Genomic DNA, 18685 nt, shown 5'->3' with positions numbered 1-18685 from the left:
AATTGATGTGGGTTTCATTGAACACAGCTTTCCTATTATTGCTCTGAATGCCCTGCAGTATGAAAAATGGACCTCATGCTTCCATTGGTTCTGAAGCTCAGAGCAAACTACTGTACAAGTCAGGCCTGAGAAGATCAGTCACAAGGAGGAAAAAGCACTTCTGCTCCATCATGCCGTCCCATTCTATACAACAGTTACAATGATGACCCCATGTGTCAGAAATACAACTGAAGCCTAATGCAGGAGGGTAGAGAAGGGAAAGGAGGGCAAGGCTCTGGGAATTAAGGAGTAAGGGACTATGTATCCCTTGCCTAAGCAGTCTCTCTTTGGAGACTACATGTCAGTATTTCCTGAGGCAGCACAGCACACAGCTGTACACAGAGCAGTCTACCCACCATGGCTTCACTAGTGAACAATGGCTTCCAAACACCCACAGTCATCAAGGGCCACAATCATCTGTGGGCGGGCATGCTCTGGAACAGCCGGGGGCTGGGAAAAAAAGAGCCTTCTATATTTACGTGGGGTCAGTCCCCATTTCTCCAAATTCCTTTCTCTGTCTACATCAGGAATTGCAACACACGCTACCAGGGATCCAAGTTAGGCCTTCTGCAAAGTCAATCTCAGATCACGGTGCTTTTGTGACCATACTCCTGTTTCATTTGAAAGTATTTGGGGAACCCATGCTAGTGGCTGATCTACTCATTGAGTACAAAGTTTTTTTAAAAGATTGGGAAGAGGCCATGCTACCTGCTTCCATGTTAATTTACATGAACATGGCCTCAACAAGGAATCCATCCCATCCCACAGAATTGACTGCTATAGGCCTAGTGACATCAAGACCATAGTGCAATGACTGATTGGGAAACGACATCTAACAGACCGAGTCATACTTAGTCAAAGCAGCAGTTTGCTAAAACAAATTTGTTTGAGGCTTGTCTCTCTGGTTTTACAAACATTGTCAAATTCAAGCAACATAGTGCAAAACAACACACTGGTGCATTACAGGTTCCCCTCTGTGCCCAATTCATAGAAGAAATAAGTCTGATATAGCTTAAAATGTAGCATCTCATGCTTCAGCCAATACAGTGACCAACACAATATTTACTCCAATTTTTAAGTATCGAGAAGGCTGCACGAAACTTGGGATTTTTTTGGTTGAGAAGTTTCAGCCAGTTTGTTAAACTTGCAGTATCATTAAAAAAAGTTTATTTAAAAAACAAAAAACCCTGCAAACCATCAAACCCCACATCTGAGTGGCACTGCAATCCTGTGCACCAGGTCGCAATACCACTCAAACTTGCAGAAACTATAAAAAGTTGCAGCGTGTGTTAAATTGTGGTTCCTGCAACAAAATTGTGGCCTACCATTTTCTTATAGCCTTAAATATCAATTTAAAAGACCCCACTTATCTGCCATTGAGAAGTCAATAACCACAATTTTTCTAGTCCCATGGGGAAAAAAATCTGGTCTCATAGAAGTGGCAATTACTTATTTTGCTCACAGCTGTAATGGCAGCAGTAATGTACATGCCCAAAGGAGCAAAGAACCAAGTCAGTTCCATTTCCATTAAAACCACAAAGAAGGGGGAAATAACTATTTGCCTCACAAAAAATAACAAAAATCCATATAACTAAAATGCAGGTTTTTGTGAAGGTTCAGCAATCAAGATGAAAGCTGAACAGATATCAAATAATAGAATTATAGAAATGAAAATCTGAAGAACACTTACATTTGTGCTACTGATTAGTTCTGCAATATAAAGAGTCAAATCACAGCATTCAAATCACTTGGAAGCAATGTGTGACTTCATAGTGGTTTAGAAATTAGGAAACTGAAAAAAATCTGTTAGGTCATCTAGCCCACTTTCCTTGTCATTGCAGGATTGCTCTCTACCGTGTTCTGAACATTTTTGAAAAGAGCAGAAACTAAATAAGAGCTGCAAAAACACTATTAAAATGAGTGAGGAACTGGAAAATATTAACTTAAAGTGCTATGGAGCAATAAAATATGGATAATGAAAAAAATATCAGAATATGTTTTATGTGCATGTTTACAACCCATTTGGGGTTACTAAAGTTGCTGTAAACAAACGGAACTGCTGATTACATGCCCTACAATTTCACAGTTTCATTTAATGTTACTATTTAAGCTGTACATTTAGCTTCACTGTAAATAAAACAAACTAGGGAAAAAGATGCTTTCACACTACTGAAACTACTTGCTTCAAGATCTCCAACTATCCCCTGGATCACCAAGTCTTTATTCCACCCTTATCATACACTGACATAATCGATAAACACCTTCCCTATTGAAATACTGTCCTATCTTAGCTCTTGTGAATCTGTCCACTGGTTCTTCTCCTGACAGCTCCATCAGCTCCTTTCAGGAGTTCTCCACCTCCTTCTCTCCCAACTTCCATGGGTATTCCACAAGGACCTCTCCTTGGCTAACTCTTCATATCTTCAACTATCTCCACACAAATGACCCACAAATTGCTCTCTCCAGTCATGACTTATCTCCATCTATCCAATCCTGCATCTCAGCCTGTCTCTCTTGGATATCTTGCTATCATTAAAACTTATGGAAAACACAACTCTTGATATTCCATCCCTAAAACTCACCCTAACCATCACGGACATAATCACCATCATCCTTGTGACTCGGTCCCTTAACCTGGATACCAGCTTTGACTGTGTTCTTTTTCTAGATTGAGGGTATGTCTACATCTACAATTTTGCAGTGCTGGTTGTTACAGCTGTATTAGTACAGCTGTATAGGGCCAGCGCTGCAGAGTGGCCACACTTACAGCAACCAGCGCTGCAAGTGGTGTTAGATGTGGCCACGCTGCAGCGCTGTTGCACACTGCGGGGAAGGAGACCTGCTTGGAGGGGGGGTCGGGGAACGCCAGAGCACACCGCGGGGCTGGATACCTGCTTGGAGGGGGGGGTCGGGGAACGCCAGAGCACACCGCGGGGAAGGAGACCTGCTTGGAGGGCAGTGGAGTTTGCTTGATTACCAGAGAGGCTTCCTCAGGTATGCTGGGATACCTGCTTATTCCACGGAGGTCAACAAAAACGCTGGTGAGTGTCTACACCTGATGACCAGCGCTGGTGATCCAGCGCTGGATCCTCTACACCCGAGGCACGACTGGGTGTACGGCCAGCGCTGCAAACAGGGAGTTGCAGCGCTGGTAATGCCCTGCAGGTGTGTACACATCCTAAGTTGCAGCGCTGTAACCCCTTCACCAGCGCTGCAACTTTGTAGTGTAGACAAGGCCTAAGATATATAAATATATGCCTATTTGTCATTTCTTGCTCTGTAACACCTCTAAGACTCAGCCTTTTCTCTCCACATATCAGAATTCTCACCTTCATTAACTGCTATCTTGATTAATATAGCTTATTTCTCCTTGGCCTGCCTGACACCCTCTTTGCTCCCTGAAGGCCCATTCCAAAACACTGTTACTAAGGTCATCTTCCTGCCCCCATTCTGACCACGTCAACCCTTTGAGTCCCTGCACTGGCTTGACTTTCCCCATTGTGTCATATAAAAGGTTCTGACCCTTACATTTAGGCTCCTTCAATAATTAGCCCTGATTTGTAATTGTCTATTATTTAATGTGCCACAAACTTTCCACTCACTTTGGTCCGTGGAGGATGGCAGCCTTCACTGTCAATTTGCCTGTTTCTCTCACAAGCATCTTCACACATTCTTCCATGCGGAAGTCTTTCATGGCCATTTGTCCGGCCACTATCATTTGGCAGTTTCCTTTAGGAACCATCTAAATGGATCTTGAGGAGGGATCTGTTTGTTTGTTTTCTGTTTGCTTATTTCAGGTAAGGGAAATAGGGACAGAAAAGGAAGCAAAATAAGTAAGAGTGAAGATCAGAAGAAGCTAGAACTGCACAGGTTGCAAATTGCCCAGAAAGGCTGAACACTGGGCACTGGGAAAATCTCTGTTAACTAAGAAGCCCCTGAGCTGATTAAATCCCAGTTTCAGTGAACTGCAGAAGGGGTGTGGCCCAGCAAAAGAAAGCAGGAAAATGACTACCAGTGAAGCAACTAAACTAGAGCTGGCTAGACTGGAAGCAGAAGAGAAGGCAAAGGATTGGGAGTTTCAACTGAAACTCAAAGAAGCAGAGGCAACTGCAAACAGAAGAGCTACGGAGGCAGAAACAGCTAGGGAGGAGGCTGCCCACAAAAGAGCCCTGGATTTAAGAGAGAAAGAAATACAGGCCCAGGTGGAGGCCAGAAACATAAACTGGCTGTTATGGAGCTGAAGAGACAAAACCCTCCAGCTGCTGGTGCCACTGCCCCAAAAATCCACAAATGGGAGCGACTATGTCCACAGTATGATGAATCCAGCAATACTGCTGAATAATTCATCACCTTTGAGAGACTGTGTACCCTCCATGCAATCCCTGAAGATGAAAAGATGACCACATAGATAACACAATTGACTGGCAGAGCTCTGGACATAGTCAATAAGATGCCTATTGATGATACTTCAAATTATGATAAATTTAAGGAACTGGTTTTGAAAGAGTTTCAGATTACACCTGAAACTTACAGGGTTAACTTCAGGAGTCTTAAGAGGGGATCTGGTTGGAGTAATGTGGCTTAAGTAAATAAAATGAGAGATCTGGTAGATAAGTAAGTGAGGGAGAAAGACATTACAAGCTTTGAAGGAATGTGCGATTTGGTTACTCAGGAACAGTTCCTGAATATGTGCAGTGAAGTTGTAAAACAGTATTTGTGGGGAAAAAGGTGGTTGCAGAGGGAGAATTAGCTGAGTTTTCAGACTCTTACAAGCAGTTACAAGCTGCAATTAAACCACTGGCAAAGGGGTACAGGGTTGGTGGAAAGCAGAATCACCGTTTTACCCCTGGGAAAAAGGAGGCTGGGCATTCACCTTCCCATTGCCCTATTACTCATCCCAAATCTCCTGTACAAGCAGAGAAGCCCGAGAGGTGCTATCATTGTAAGTCCACTGAGCACCTGAGGAATAAATGGTCCTTGCGGAGTGGATCAGGCTTTAAGGGAAAACTGAGGGTCAGGTCTCCTGGAGGGGAGTGCCCCCGCCAGCTAACCTTTTGGGAACAGAGAATGGGGTATCCAAGGGGATCTTACCAATCCAAAGCACCCTATTGAAATATATGTTATTCTTGCTATGCTTATAAGAGATAAAACTGTGTCCAAGGCAGGAAGGAAAAAATCTCTGCATAGGTAAATCGTCACAAGAGAGTGGGGTCCAGAGAAATTCCAGAGGGAGGGGACGAAGGCAGACATGGTTGCAGTACACCCTTTCCTTGCCAAAGCCTCAAAACACATGCCTAAATTAAACGCCTTCCCCAAAAAGAGGTAGAAGAATCAGGGTGCACAAAGAAGTGGGAAACTGCAGTAGACACTAAACAAGCTAAATAGTGTGAACGAAGCCTGACACACTGTAGTATGTCTTTTGCTACTACATCTATGGGTCAAGACAAAGGAATTAATACTAGTGGTAGACCCTTTAAAAATGTAGAACATACCTGATTTGTGGAAAAAAACATATGCACATGCTAGGGGTGGTGGCAAGACAGTTTTCTGAGCCTTTTCAGCTTATACCTGTAAACAGGCTGGAAACTTGGCACAGCAGCAAAAGCACAACAGGCCCATGTTGCTGTGTGGAAGGAGAAACTGAGGCACACCACCTCATGGCATCTGTGGCTAAATGCCATGACACCTACACTTTAACAGATTTGCTGTCTGCATTCTGTTAACAATACTACACTCCAATCTGTTTTCAGGCACCCGGGGACCAGGAACCCCAAAAATAGCTAGAACACTTATGAATGACATCATATGGTTTAAAGGCACTGAAAGGGAGTGAGACCAAAGAAACAGGGATTTTACATGTACTGCCTCCGCCGTGGACAGTGTCCAAATCTCTGGCAGTATGTTCAGGAGGAGGGTGTGATGGTGCGCCCCGTAAGACTTTATGGAAATATGCTTATGAATGTAACTATGACATAACTGGGATATGTTTTATGTTACATATGCCATGTAACATATGAATATATTCATCCTATTTGTATGCACGTCATTGTTGTATTCAAAGTTATGAATATTGGCTGTATACTTGTTTAATTTTAAATAGCCTTAGTAAGGCATTTGGCCAGCTTCTTGAGAAAGGAATGTGCAAATTAAGTGCCCAAGCAAGAAACACCTAATGAACAATCTTGGAAGTCTCCAATCCAGATAACAAGTCTTCCTGGAGACATTCAAGATAGCATGTGGGTGCCTGTAAAAACTCAGTCATGCATGGACACGTGTCTTGCCCATGTGACTCCAAAACTCCATCTTGGAGCTGGATTTTACATAGGAGAGGGGAGGGGGCCTCCACCCACAATAGAATGTCTATTGAAGCCCTTGAGAGACCCCTCCATTTTGTCTTCAGCTGGCTCAAGAGATAGCCTCTCCCCAAAGGATACCTGAAAGAAACTGGAACAAAGGACAGTAACTACAGGGGGTGTGAGAGATTGCTGGATCCAGACTAGAAGGAGACTAGTCTGTAAAAGGAAGCTTACTGGAACACCTTTGAGTGTGAGGTTTTATCTGTATTCAATTTTCTCACTGTATTAGGCATAGGCTTTCGAGTTTTATTTTATTTTGCTTGGTAATTCACTTTGTTGTGTCTGTTACTACTAGGACCTACTTTCTGTATTTAATAAAATCACTTTTTACTTATTATTTAACCCAGAGTATGTATTAATACCTAGGGGGAGAGGGGCAAACAGCTGTGCATCTCTCTCTATCAGTGTTATAGAGGGCAAACAATACAGGGTAAACGATTTGGGGTTTGGACCCCATTGGAAGTTGGGCATCTAAGTGTTGAAGACAGGACCATTCCTTAAGCTGCTTTCTGTTAAGCTTGCAGTTTGTGGGATGTGGTTCAGGCCTGGGTCTGTGTTTGTGGCCGGCAAGCGTGTCTGGCACAACCAGGCAGGGCTCTGGAGTCCCAAACTGGCAGGGAAAGCAGGGGCAGTAGTAGTCTTGGCATCCCCAAAGGGGTTTCTGTGATCCAACCCATCACAGGGAGAAATTAATGGAATGCCTTCCATGAATGAATCTGTTAAACCCTGTCTTCCTTCAAATACGCCTGTGAGACCCACTTCTGTGGTGGGTAAGGGAAACTGTCAACTGATGATGGCTAGATAAATGGTCAGTAAGAACTTCTAATGGTTAACTTAGCTATTAATGTATTTTTAATTAAACAATTTGAAACCATCTAGCTGTGCATACAGCTCGCTGTAAATTCTGAAGGAAGACAAGCATGCTATGATACATATATTGGTAACTCGCAGAATGTGCCTTAAAGTGGCTGTAGTGGCCCTGATGGTTGTAAAAGAATAATTACAGCAACACATGTTCTTGGAAAAATAACACTTTGCTTATTATAGAGCAGGGGTACGCAACGTATGGTTATGATTTTCAGTGGCACTCACACCGCCCAGGTCCTGGCCACCGGTCCGGGGGGGCTCTGCATTTTAATTTAATTTTAAATGAAGCTTCTTAAACATTTTAAAAATCTTATTTACTCTACATGCAGCAATAGTTTAGTTATATATTATAGACTTATAGAAAGATCTTCTAAAAATGTTAAAATGTATTACTGGCACGTGGAACCTTAAATTAGAGTGAATAAATGAAGACTCCCACTTCTGAAAGGTTGCCCACCCCTGTTATAGAGCAACAAAATTAAAAGTTTCGAATTCATTTGGGAAGAGCAGTCAAAGAGAAAAATAAGTGTTCAGCACAGATTGGATGCCAGGAATTGAGCTTTGAGAATTTACTGTATATCCACATTAAAAAAGAAGAGCAGCATGTCTGTCTTTGCTGCTAGACAAAACCCAAAAGGCACAATAATCTAAAGAGCAGGCCTAGGACTTAATGGATCATGACTTTTGTTAATTTGAAATATCATAAATGAAGCTTTAAGTCAGGAAAAAAAACCCTGATGTGCTTCCAGCAACAAAAAACGGTGAAGAAAGGACTGTGGGATGGTTTCCAATTATTTTTTTCAGAGAAACTAGAAAATATTTATATTTGTTCTCTGAAAAATCATAACATGATCAGCTATAAACAAAAATAATTCCATCTGTGCGCTCAGGTGACACAAGACAATTATTTCCACGTTTCTCTAGGAGCCAAATCTCTAGGTAATTTACCTAGTGTTTACCTGAGCCAACTCCCATTGTCCTCAGAATAAGAATAAAGTAAAGTAAAAATGAGTAAAAGATCTCCGGAGAAGGCATTCTATGAATTATGCACATACCGGAATCCTCGTAGGTATCCGATAGCCCTAATTCAGGAAGGCAATTAAACAGATGCTTACCATGAAGCATGTGCATACATGCTGCCCTGAATAGTGCTGTTTTCCAAAATTTTAATTTGTTTAAACAAAAAATAAGATTTTTGTTCAAGAAGTTACTGGGATTTTTCCCTCTGCAATTAGAATCTCACTCACAATGTGCTCTCTTTAAAAGTGCTGATGCCAAAGGAGCTTGACACAGGAGGTCAATGAACCAGTACCCATCAAGGCAGCTGTATCTATGTTGAAGCAACATACTAATATGCTTACAATGCATATGTCTGTAACAGTTCTGAAGGGCACCTCATTGAAGTTGGTTATATGGGCCAAAAATTTCAGATCTAGGTGCCTAAAGTTAGGCTTCTAAAGCTGTATTTGGTAACCTAAATATGTGGGCTGTTTTTCCATAGGTCCTTCAGCTCCCGCCGACTTCAATAGGATTTTTGGGTGGCCAGCAATCCTGAAAAATCCTATCACTTGTATTTAAGTCTCTAAGGCCCCAATCCTGTCATTTGTTCTACAGAGGTAGACGTTTGATCACATGCAAATCCCCATTCACTTCAGTAGGGTTCAGCATTGACACAGGAATTTGATGGCAGAAAGCCAGTTGCAGAATTTGGATCTAAATTTAGGTCTAAGGGGCCAAACTTCGGCAGGCTGGTTTGAAAATACTGTCTATGTTTGAGCAATGAATTAAATATTGAACATATTTACCAGTATGAACACTGGAGATTTTATCGTTTATTACATTGCGTGCAACACCCTAAAACTCGAAGCATGCATTAAGTCTAGGAAAGGGATACTTAAGTACTTGCAGACCAATTTGTCATAACACGCCCACTTTAAAAGGATGTGACCCCCAAAGGCATATCACCGTGTGTTACTCAATGAATTAAAAGACAATTCATGCCTAAAAGGCTTCAGGCATTTCATTTCATAAGGAGATTAAATGGGAATGCAAGACAATAACTTTTACTCATCTGTGTATTCAACATTCATGCTGTTACATGCTTTACTGTTACTTAAACACAATTAACTAAACCTGGGCGAATGCCAAGGACACTGAGTGCAGATTAACTGTTTACTACTGAGAAGTGAGGTTGTTAATCATGGGCGAGTCGCATTTTCTTAAAAAGTCAGCCTACTAACAATAGCAGCTATTTATTGAGGTCTGTCTATGCTTGGCACCATGCAAAACATAACACACATGGTCCCAGCTCAAAGGAATTTACAGTCTAAATTAGAATCCACCTGGAAAGTTTTTTTTGTTTTTGTTTTTTAAACAGAGAAATTAGATCACCAGGAAAGTGTGGCACAAAAAGAGGTATGAAGATAAGAGTCAAGACAGAGAAGAGTGGCAATAAATCAGGTGGCTCAGGAAAAGCAGAGAAAGAGAAGGGGTCAGAAGGAAATGAACAAGGCATTGGTGGAGTTCAGAGCTGGATTTAGATTTATGGTTGTGATCTGCAAGTATCCAGCAAAGAAATGGAAGTTCCAACTAGGATAGCAGGTAAACTTATCCAAGGATAGCGCACAAAAGGAAAAAGGGGAAGGGACCAAGGAGCAAATTCTAAGGATAACTAAGAAAAGAAGGGCACACTAAATGAAAGGTAGAAATGTGCAGGCATGTTAAAAACTTGATATTTACAACTAGGCATTTTTAATTGACTTTTTTTTTTTTTTAAGGGAGTGCTCTATCACAGGAAGTTTTGAAAATAAAAATCCTTAAAAAAAATTTTCTGACCCTTGATGATGTTTTGAAAGATCTTTTGAGCAGGGCCAATGGCAGCATAAAACACGCTCAGGTTCACCTCTCTTAAAGAGAGGATTAAGAGGTAGCTTGATCAGAGTCTATAAGTACTTATATGGGGAGACGATTTGAGACAGAAGACTATTTTATTTATATATTACCTATAGCCATAGTGGACTACCCATCCTTTGAAGTGTCTTAAATCAAGACTGGGTGTCTTTCTAAAAGACATGCTCTAGCTCAAGTAGATGTTAGAGGCTTGACTCAGGAACTGCTTGGTGAAATGCTATGGCCTGTGTTATGCAGGAAGTCAAACTAGATGATCATAATGGTCCCTTGTGACCTTAAAAATCTATGAAGCTCGCCAACCTCTTTCTGTTCCTGCCACTATAAGTGTTTTGTAATGATAAATACTGATAATGAAGGCATGACAAGACTGTGTTCACATACTAATCTACAGCCAGTGTAAAGCCCATAAAGTGTTTAAATACAATTCTAACATTTTTTAAAGTGTTCTGTTTAGTTGCCAGTTTTTTAAACAATCCTGTATGGTCACAATCCCCTCCTCCTTGTTCAGCGTATTCTTCTAAAAACTCGCTTCTTTCATTACGCCTCCCAGAACTCATCTACACAGATGTGTTGTTTCCATCTATCCCTGCACTTTAACTGTTATTCCACCTGTCATATCAGAATTGGACTCTAAGGTTCTCAGTGCAGAAACTCCATCTTAACATATTTGTAAAGTAGCACACAAATATAGTCAAACATTACTAATCTGTGAGTATGTGTTAGGCAGTAAACTTGTTCACTGAAAATGTAACAATATGGGGAGAGAACATCAGATTCAGTTAAAGTTCCTAATTCAGTCTATGGTAATTCTCCTGTAGCAGGACATGAAGGCAGGAATAATATACATTATACGATGCATTGTGGTCCTCTGCCCTCACCCCACCCAATGGATCTTAAAATTCACCTTAGATGCAATGGCCCATCAAAAATGATAAACTGTATTTATTTTACTTCAAGAGTCTCAATTAACCTAAATTATATAGTTTAGACAATCTTTGGAGTGCCAGTATCTAATTAAGGTGAAACTATCTTTTTCTGATGGTTTGGAGCAAGTGCCTTTTAGTTTACTAGAAGGATAGAAAAAATTTCTGGAGTAATGAGACAGCAGCTTCTCACTCTCACCTTCAAGGACCTAAATCATCTCACCTCCACCAGTGCATCTTCCTCTCATTTTGACACATTCAGCAGTAGGTGTTTGTAGGATCAGAGCCAACATTCATATTCACCTTCAAATTTAATTTCTCAGATGTAAAAGAATGATGAAATAATTTAACATACTGTGTCAATGTTTCAGTGAAAAAATTTCCTTAAACTGATATGAAAGGGATTAAGGACAGTAAGTGTGCTATTGTTTTCACTATGGGGCCTCTAATGTTACACTGGTTAGCAGAAGAGGATTTTGAGGCAAGTAGTGGTTTTAGTCTGAGATTAGAGGAGAGAACCATAATTTCTATAACATGGTACTATGAAGCAGAAGTATAGGCTAGTATTTTCAAAACAACTTAAGCAGTATGCAACTTAGCACATGACAGCAGCACCTGCATCTTCTGCTGGTCACCCTAGATTCTCCACTCTCTTGCCTAGAGATTAAGAACAAAAATTTATATTCCTATCTTGCTTGAAAATTTGGTCTTCGCCTACGTTACTTTCCAAATTTAAGGTTTTGCTTAACACATGGAAGGATAAACTAGAAATGGAAACCACCAGGAAAGTGAAAAGCAGACAGGACTCGTTTATGGGATTTGGAGAAAAGGATCAAAATTCATAGTAATTTTAAGAAAATGAAAAAAATATTGGGTCATGGGTTTTGCACCCTCTACAGCAACACAATTTTAAAGACTAAAAGGAAAACAAAAAACTTTTCTCCTAATTTTCCCTTCAGACTGCCCATAGTTCATTTTTCTTTCTGTGTATTTTTACCCACAGAAGCAGAACTAATGCACACAACCTTTAATTCTTGAAACTAACAACCATAAAGAAATTAAATGCAAAATCATCTTTATGGCATCTCTGGCAAAAAAAAATTGTATCTATTCTATTTGCATTCTTTAAAACAGTACTTCTCTGTATGCATGTTATAAGACAGAATTCACAATCCTTCTAACCAGCAATACTTACTTGTCTCCAAAAAATTTTCTCCAGAATTCTGCAGCATCTGCTTTTGTGATACGGAAGTTGTCACCCTGGAATTGGCCATTAGGAAATATTGCTTTGATTTCCGCCAGCATGTGGCTGAAGATCAGGGACAGCTTTGTAAGGTTACGCCTGTAATTATAAGAAAAATAAAGAGGGAAAACCTTAAAACTATTAATAGGTCTTTCAACTTGCTGTTTATATTATTGTCTGATAAAAGGGAAAAAGAACCTCCAATTCAAGCCCCAGTAACTAAGTGACTAACACATTATATTTTTCATATGTTTTAACATGTATTTGCAATGCAAGTATTCACATACATTCCACTGATAGTTTATACTTCGCTTTAAGCTACAACTTTCAACAAAAGAATAGAATTTGATTCTGTTTAGCAACTGTTTGTGATAGTTCATGGGATCTCAAAGTTCTTTAATCAAAAGGTATTTTAGGATTGCCTATAAGCCCCATCCTTGTACTGTTTAATTGCTGAATATCAGACAGACAACTACTATGGACTTGGATAATCACTAAATATCTTTTCATGTGTGACATACCACCTTCCAATCCAGTTTTCCAGAGGTGTAAGGACAGTGTTAACTGTCCACTCATCCCACTCATTCTACCTGACACTTTTTTTCTCTTTTTGCAGATATGTCCTATTTCTTGTTTTCCTTAACATGCCTCCTCTAGTATTAATGTTTCCTTCAAGTTTTCAGTGGCAAACAAAATCAAGACTTTTGCTACTAGTTCACTTCTGTAAATTTTCAGGTTTCACATCCGTTCATTAACAGCAGCAATTTAGTTTTGGTGAAAAAAAATCCCATTTAGTATAGTGAAAAGAACAATGAATGCATCCTTCAAATCAGATCATCCATTCTTGTGAAAGAGTTTGTGAGAAGAGGCTTTGGGAAGAAAAATTCCCCTCATGGCTTTCATGTGGGGATATCATTTATCATCCTACAAAGATCCAGGGTTTTTAACTCTGTGGTAAAGGCCTCAGGGTCAGCCCACAAATGCAGCAGATCTCTGGATAAATTAATCTTTAAAATTAAAGGGAAGAACCATTTTAACTACACAAATTAAAAGCTTCTCTTACAACTCTATAGTGCTGCAAACAATTAAACCAAAACATAATAAAATATATTTACTATGTGTAACTATTTTGTAATTGCTTGTAGCTTTTTTTTAAAGAGAAAAATTCAAAGTTTCTTAAGTTACAAAGTTACTTTTCTAGATACATGAGAAGTACAATTGATGAAGTTCCATGACAAAATAAATATTTTTCAGAACAAGAAAAAAAATTTTCCCTGCTCACCTAACTCAAATAGTTGAATTGATTTCCAAAAGCCGTCCCAAAAGGAAATGCAACTTAGGACTGAAATAAACATGGAAAATTTCAGCCCAAATAGAAGAATACTGAAGAACTCATGAGCAATTGAAAATAGAGAGTTAGAATGGAAGCTGAACTGAAGCTTTTACTATAGGTTTTCCTATCAGGAAAGCTATGATAAAAAGAATAATAAAAACAAGTCTTTTTTAAAAAAGTATAATTAATATACTGCCTTGCCTCATCCCGAAAATGGCTGTGGGGTTAGTTCTTATGCAGTCTTTAATTAATCCGGTAAAATCAGATGCCTATAATTAGGGTGTCCAACTGTTTCTTATTTTCTGGATTTGTTCCCCTCCATCTCTCCTCCACTCCCTAGTTCCTTTGTTCTTTAATTAGATCCCTATGTTCTTTATTTTTACTTCTCAGGACTCAGGCCTGAAACACAGTGCAAGCAACGACCATCTACAGTGACCTTTTCAATCACCAGGGTCCACCCCAGAGTAAATTATATTTTTTAAATCACATCCTCCTCCCACTTCCCATCTGTTCTCCACATCTGGAGGACTGATGTCCATATCATTACAGATTCAACCAGTTCGGGAACAGTTAAGTGGACAGAAAGTTTGACATGGTCAAACAGTGCACTGATTTCAATAGGACCAGCTGCGTTGAAAGTGAGGCCAGTGATAAAGTATCATGCTGAACACAGGCCAAGTATTAGTGTCTGTTCTATGATCAGGTAGTCATTTAATTATACAACAGTGGCTCTGCCCTGCAAACAACTCAGCTACAGAAAAATTAGGTAAGTAGTCTGAGGCATTATTTTCAAAGGAAAAAGTTTTTCTTTGGTTTCATTAAAAATATATTAAGGCCCATCTCTTATTTAGTGTTTTCATCAGTAGACCTCAAATACTTTACAGGGGGAAGTAAGTATCATTATCTCCATTTTAAATATGGGGGAAACTGAGGCATGGGGAGGTGAAGTGACTTTCTCAAAATCAAGTAGGCCAACGGGAGAGCCAGGAATAGAACTTAAGTCTCTTAAATTTCTGTCCAAAGTCCTATCTACTACACCATGCTGGCCCCTATGCATTTTCTATCTGCTATCCACAATGAAACCTCCCAAAAACCTGAAGTTATTATTGGTAAGAGTTATTAAACTTCATATTTTTACTGAAATAGATTGGACATAATAAGTAACATGGACATGTTGAATTACTTAAAGTTGATGAGTTCTCAGTTTAAGTGGTTTTTTTAAAATATACTTACAGATCATTATTATTAATCAGTAGCTAAGTCATTATTTCATAAAATAAACTTTGAAGCACAATTAGTGCAACAGGTACTTAATACATATTTTACAGAAGAATCTATAGTAGATAGCAGTAGCCCCAATGCACCACCGGAAATCACGATCGACTAGGAGAGTCTCCAGGATCAACCAGTAGATCCTGATCAACTGGTTGGTGACCACTGGCCTAAGCTAAGGCAGGCTCCCTGTGTGCTCTGATCCCATGCTGCTCCCAGAAACAGCCAGCACACCCCCGCAGCGGGGGGGAAGGGGTCTCCGCACACAGCTTCTGCCTGCAAGCACCACCCCCGCAGTTCCTATTGGCCGGGACCAGGAACTGTGGCCAATGGAAGCTGTGGAGGTGGTGCCAATAGAGAGAGGCAGCAGACGGAGCCACATGACCCCTCCCCCCAGGGGCCACAGAGGAACATTGGCTCCTTCCAGGAGTGGCATGGGGCAGGAAGGGAGCCTATCTAAGCCCTGATGCGCTGTCTACTGGGAACCACCTGAGATAAGTGCCACCAGGTGGGAGCCCACACCCCAAACCTCCTCCCGGAGCCAGCACCCCGAACTCTTGCTCCAGCCCAATGAAAGTGAGTGAGGGTGGGGGAGAGTGAGTGACAGAGGGAGGGGGATGGAGTGAGTGGGGAGGGGCTTTGGGGAAGGAGTGGGGTAGATCCTGGATTGCCCTTAAATTCAAAAAAGTGATCTTAGGTGTAAAAAGGTTGGAGACCATTGGTTTAGCCCATGCTGATTAGGCTTCAACTGGAGTATTGTGTCCAGCTCTGGGTGCCTTATTTCATGAAAGATGTGGACAAATTGGAGAAAGTCGGGAGGGGGGGACACAAAAACAATTAAAAGGTCTAGAAAACATGACCTATGAGGGAAGATTGAAAAAACTGGGTTTGTTTAGTCTGGAGAAGAGAAGACTGAGGCAGTGTGTGATAAATGAAAGGGAGGGAGCTCCCTCTTACGAACACCCAGCCAGCACCTATAAAAATCCCTCTTAGTAGTGGTTCTCTAATTGCTTTACCTGTAAAGGGTTAAAAAGTCTCACTGCTATGCATAGGTAAAAGGAAGTGAGTAGACACCTGGCCAAAAGAGCCAATGGGAAGGCTAGAACTTTTTAAAATTCAAATAAAGACTCCTCTTTTGTCTGTCTGTTGTTCTCAGGGAGAGGCAGACAGGGAGCAAGCTTGGGCCAGGTATGAAAAATTATCAGTATCATACCTAGAAACTGCTCATCTAAAACTCCAGATATGTAAGTCAATCAGGAAATGTCCAGGAAGACGTGATTAGGTTTATCACTTTTATTTAGTTATGGCTTGTGGATTCATCTGTGCTAAGCCCAGGTGCTTTTGTTTTGCTTGTAACCTTTAAGCTGGACCTGTTCTTGATGCTTAATCCTTGTAATTGTTTTTTTTTAATCTAGCCAAAACCTAAAGCCCAGATGTATTTTCTTTTTTTTTGTTTATTAATAAAATTTACTTTTAAATGAGAATTGGATTTGCATGTCCTAACATGTTTGTGCATGTGTTTAATTAGCTGGTGGCAACAGCTAATTTCCTTCGTTTTTCTTCTCAGCTCTTCCCCAGAGGAGGGGTGAAAGGGCTTGAGGGTACCCCACAGGAAGGAATTCTCAAGTGCACCTTCCTGGGTTTGCACTTGTGGGGTGGCAGCATCTACCAATCCAAGGTCAGAGCAAAGCTGTAACTGTGGGAGTTTAATACAAGCCAGAAGTGACCAGTATTAGTTTTCAGAGTCCTTGCGGGTCCCCACCTTCTGCACTCAAAGTGCTAGAGTGGGAAATCAGCCTTGACAGGGGGACATAACAGTTTTCAAGTGCATAAAAGGTTGTTACAAGGAGGAGGGAGAAGAACAAGGATAGGACAAGAAGCAATGGGCTTAAATTGCAGCAAGTTCAGTTTAGGTTGGACAATTAGGAAAAACTTCATAACTGTCTGGGTAGTTAGGTAATGGAATAAATTGTCTAGGGACGTTGTGAAGTATCCATCACTGGAGGTTTTTAAGAACAGGTTGGGCAAACACCTGTCAGGGATGGTCTAGAGAATACTTAGTCCTGCCTTGAATGCAGGGAACCAGACTAGAAGACCTCGAGATCCCTGCTAATCCTACGATTCTATGATTCTAAATAAAAACTTGTGGTCAGGGTATTGGAATGAGAGAGAAAACAGTAACATTAGCAGGTAAAATTGTCTAACACATACATCAACAAATACATCATATGAAAGAAAGCAATACATTGTCACCATCACTGCATGATAAAGGACTAGTAATCTTATACCAAAATTAGAGCGATATTTCTATGGACCCAAACACAACAGAGATTGTAATTCACTTTAAAGATGTTTCCGTTAATAACTTTTCAGGTTATATAATATTTCCCCCAAAGTGACAGCACCATAAGGGTTATAAATGTAAGATGTCTCACTTAAAATCTGGTATGAATTCCCTTATATTAAAAAAAGGCAAACTAATCTTATTCTTATTTACACAGATAAATGCAAACCAACGTCAATTCCCTTCTAATAATTTAACCAACTTGAACAATGAAGGAAAAACAAACCTGAAATACTACACAAGAAATGTGTACCAATTAAGGAACAATCTTGGGGCAGCTCTAAATCATGCTCAGCTGCACAGTCCTCCTAATAGGCTCTACTACAGCAGGGGATTGCCAGAGTGTGGCAGAACTTCAGCCATTACTTCACCACTACGCTCCCAATATGCCCCCTATGTTGTGGCCAGAAGGAAAGAGGCACCACAAAGCCAAGTATGCAGATTCTACATCATCTGGGGATTCCTCTATGCTAGGGGAAAAGCTGAATAAGATGGCTTTCTGCCTGCCTTATACCACCAATGCAGCCCTCAGCAGATGGATCAGGTGGCCAGAATCTTGCCTATGGTGTTTATATTTGAAGGATAAGAAACTGAAACTGAGATGGAGTGTAATGTGTTGTCTAAGGGTGGTGCATGGAAGTAGGACTTTAGTGCTTCTTGTCTTCTTTTCAGGGGGTGCAATTCACCTTGATTTGGAAAATCTGTTACCACTCTTATCCCCCCACAGAGGAGCTACACTTAGGATCTCCCTGTGGAGTTGCTCTGCCGAAGTGGCTGCGCACTCCCTGAATGCTGGCTGTGCACTCCCCGTGACAGCCAAGAAGCCACACTGGTATAGTACTAAGTGCAGACCAGAAAAGAGGCTTCAAACCACATTTATATGGCTCCAGAAGTAACTGGCTTGCAGGGTCTACAGCTACCATTTAAGCATATGGGCACCCTGGTACTGGCTTGGAGGTGTTAACTCCCTCTTGAACTGTCCCACACTCCACATGTATAGAGCCTAAATATCCCTGCTTTTGAGTGCAGTGAATTTCACTCTGTATGCGAATGTCTTTTCTTCTTTCAGGAACTGAAGTTGTGGTGATGGCTAGAAAACTCAATTGTCATCTTATAAACAGAGCACAGTTCATTATAATACATGACAGCAGTTCCCCTGCATTAATTAGGGCTAATAAACCATAGTGTAAGGAAGGTAGTCTAGTGGCTAGGGGACTGAACAGATTCCAAAGACCTGTTTTCATTTCCCACCTCAGCCACCAATGTCCTGTATGACACTGAGCAAATCACTTTATTTTTAATACATCCCTACCTCACAGGAGTGTTATGAAGAGTTCTATTAATGACTGTGAGGTGCTCAAATGCTAAGGGCCCAAATACTCAACTGGTGTAGAAGAT

At 40.6% G+C, this 18685-nt stretch overlaps 1 protein-coding gene across 1 annotated transcript in view; it reads right to left on the bottom strand.

Moving 5' to 3' along the window:
* CBLB (Cbl proto-oncogene B) overlaps positions 1-18685 on the bottom strand; it is a 212297-nt gene that overhangs the window by 99631 nt on the left and 93981 nt on the right. The window contains 1 exon segment of the mRNA XM_030582314.1: positions 12291-12437. Coding sequence (XP_030438174.1) covers positions 12291-12437 — 147 coding nt within the window.

This window comes from Gopherus evgoodei, chromosome 1 (genome assembly GCF_007399415.2).
Source record: "Gopherus evgoodei ecotype Sinaloan lineage chromosome 1, rGopEvg1_v1.p, whole genome shotgun sequence".
Lineage (NCBI taxonomy): Eukaryota > Metazoa > Chordata > Testudines > Testudinidae > Gopherus > Gopherus evgoodei.
This window is presented reverse-complemented; position numbering and strand designations above follow the sequence as displayed.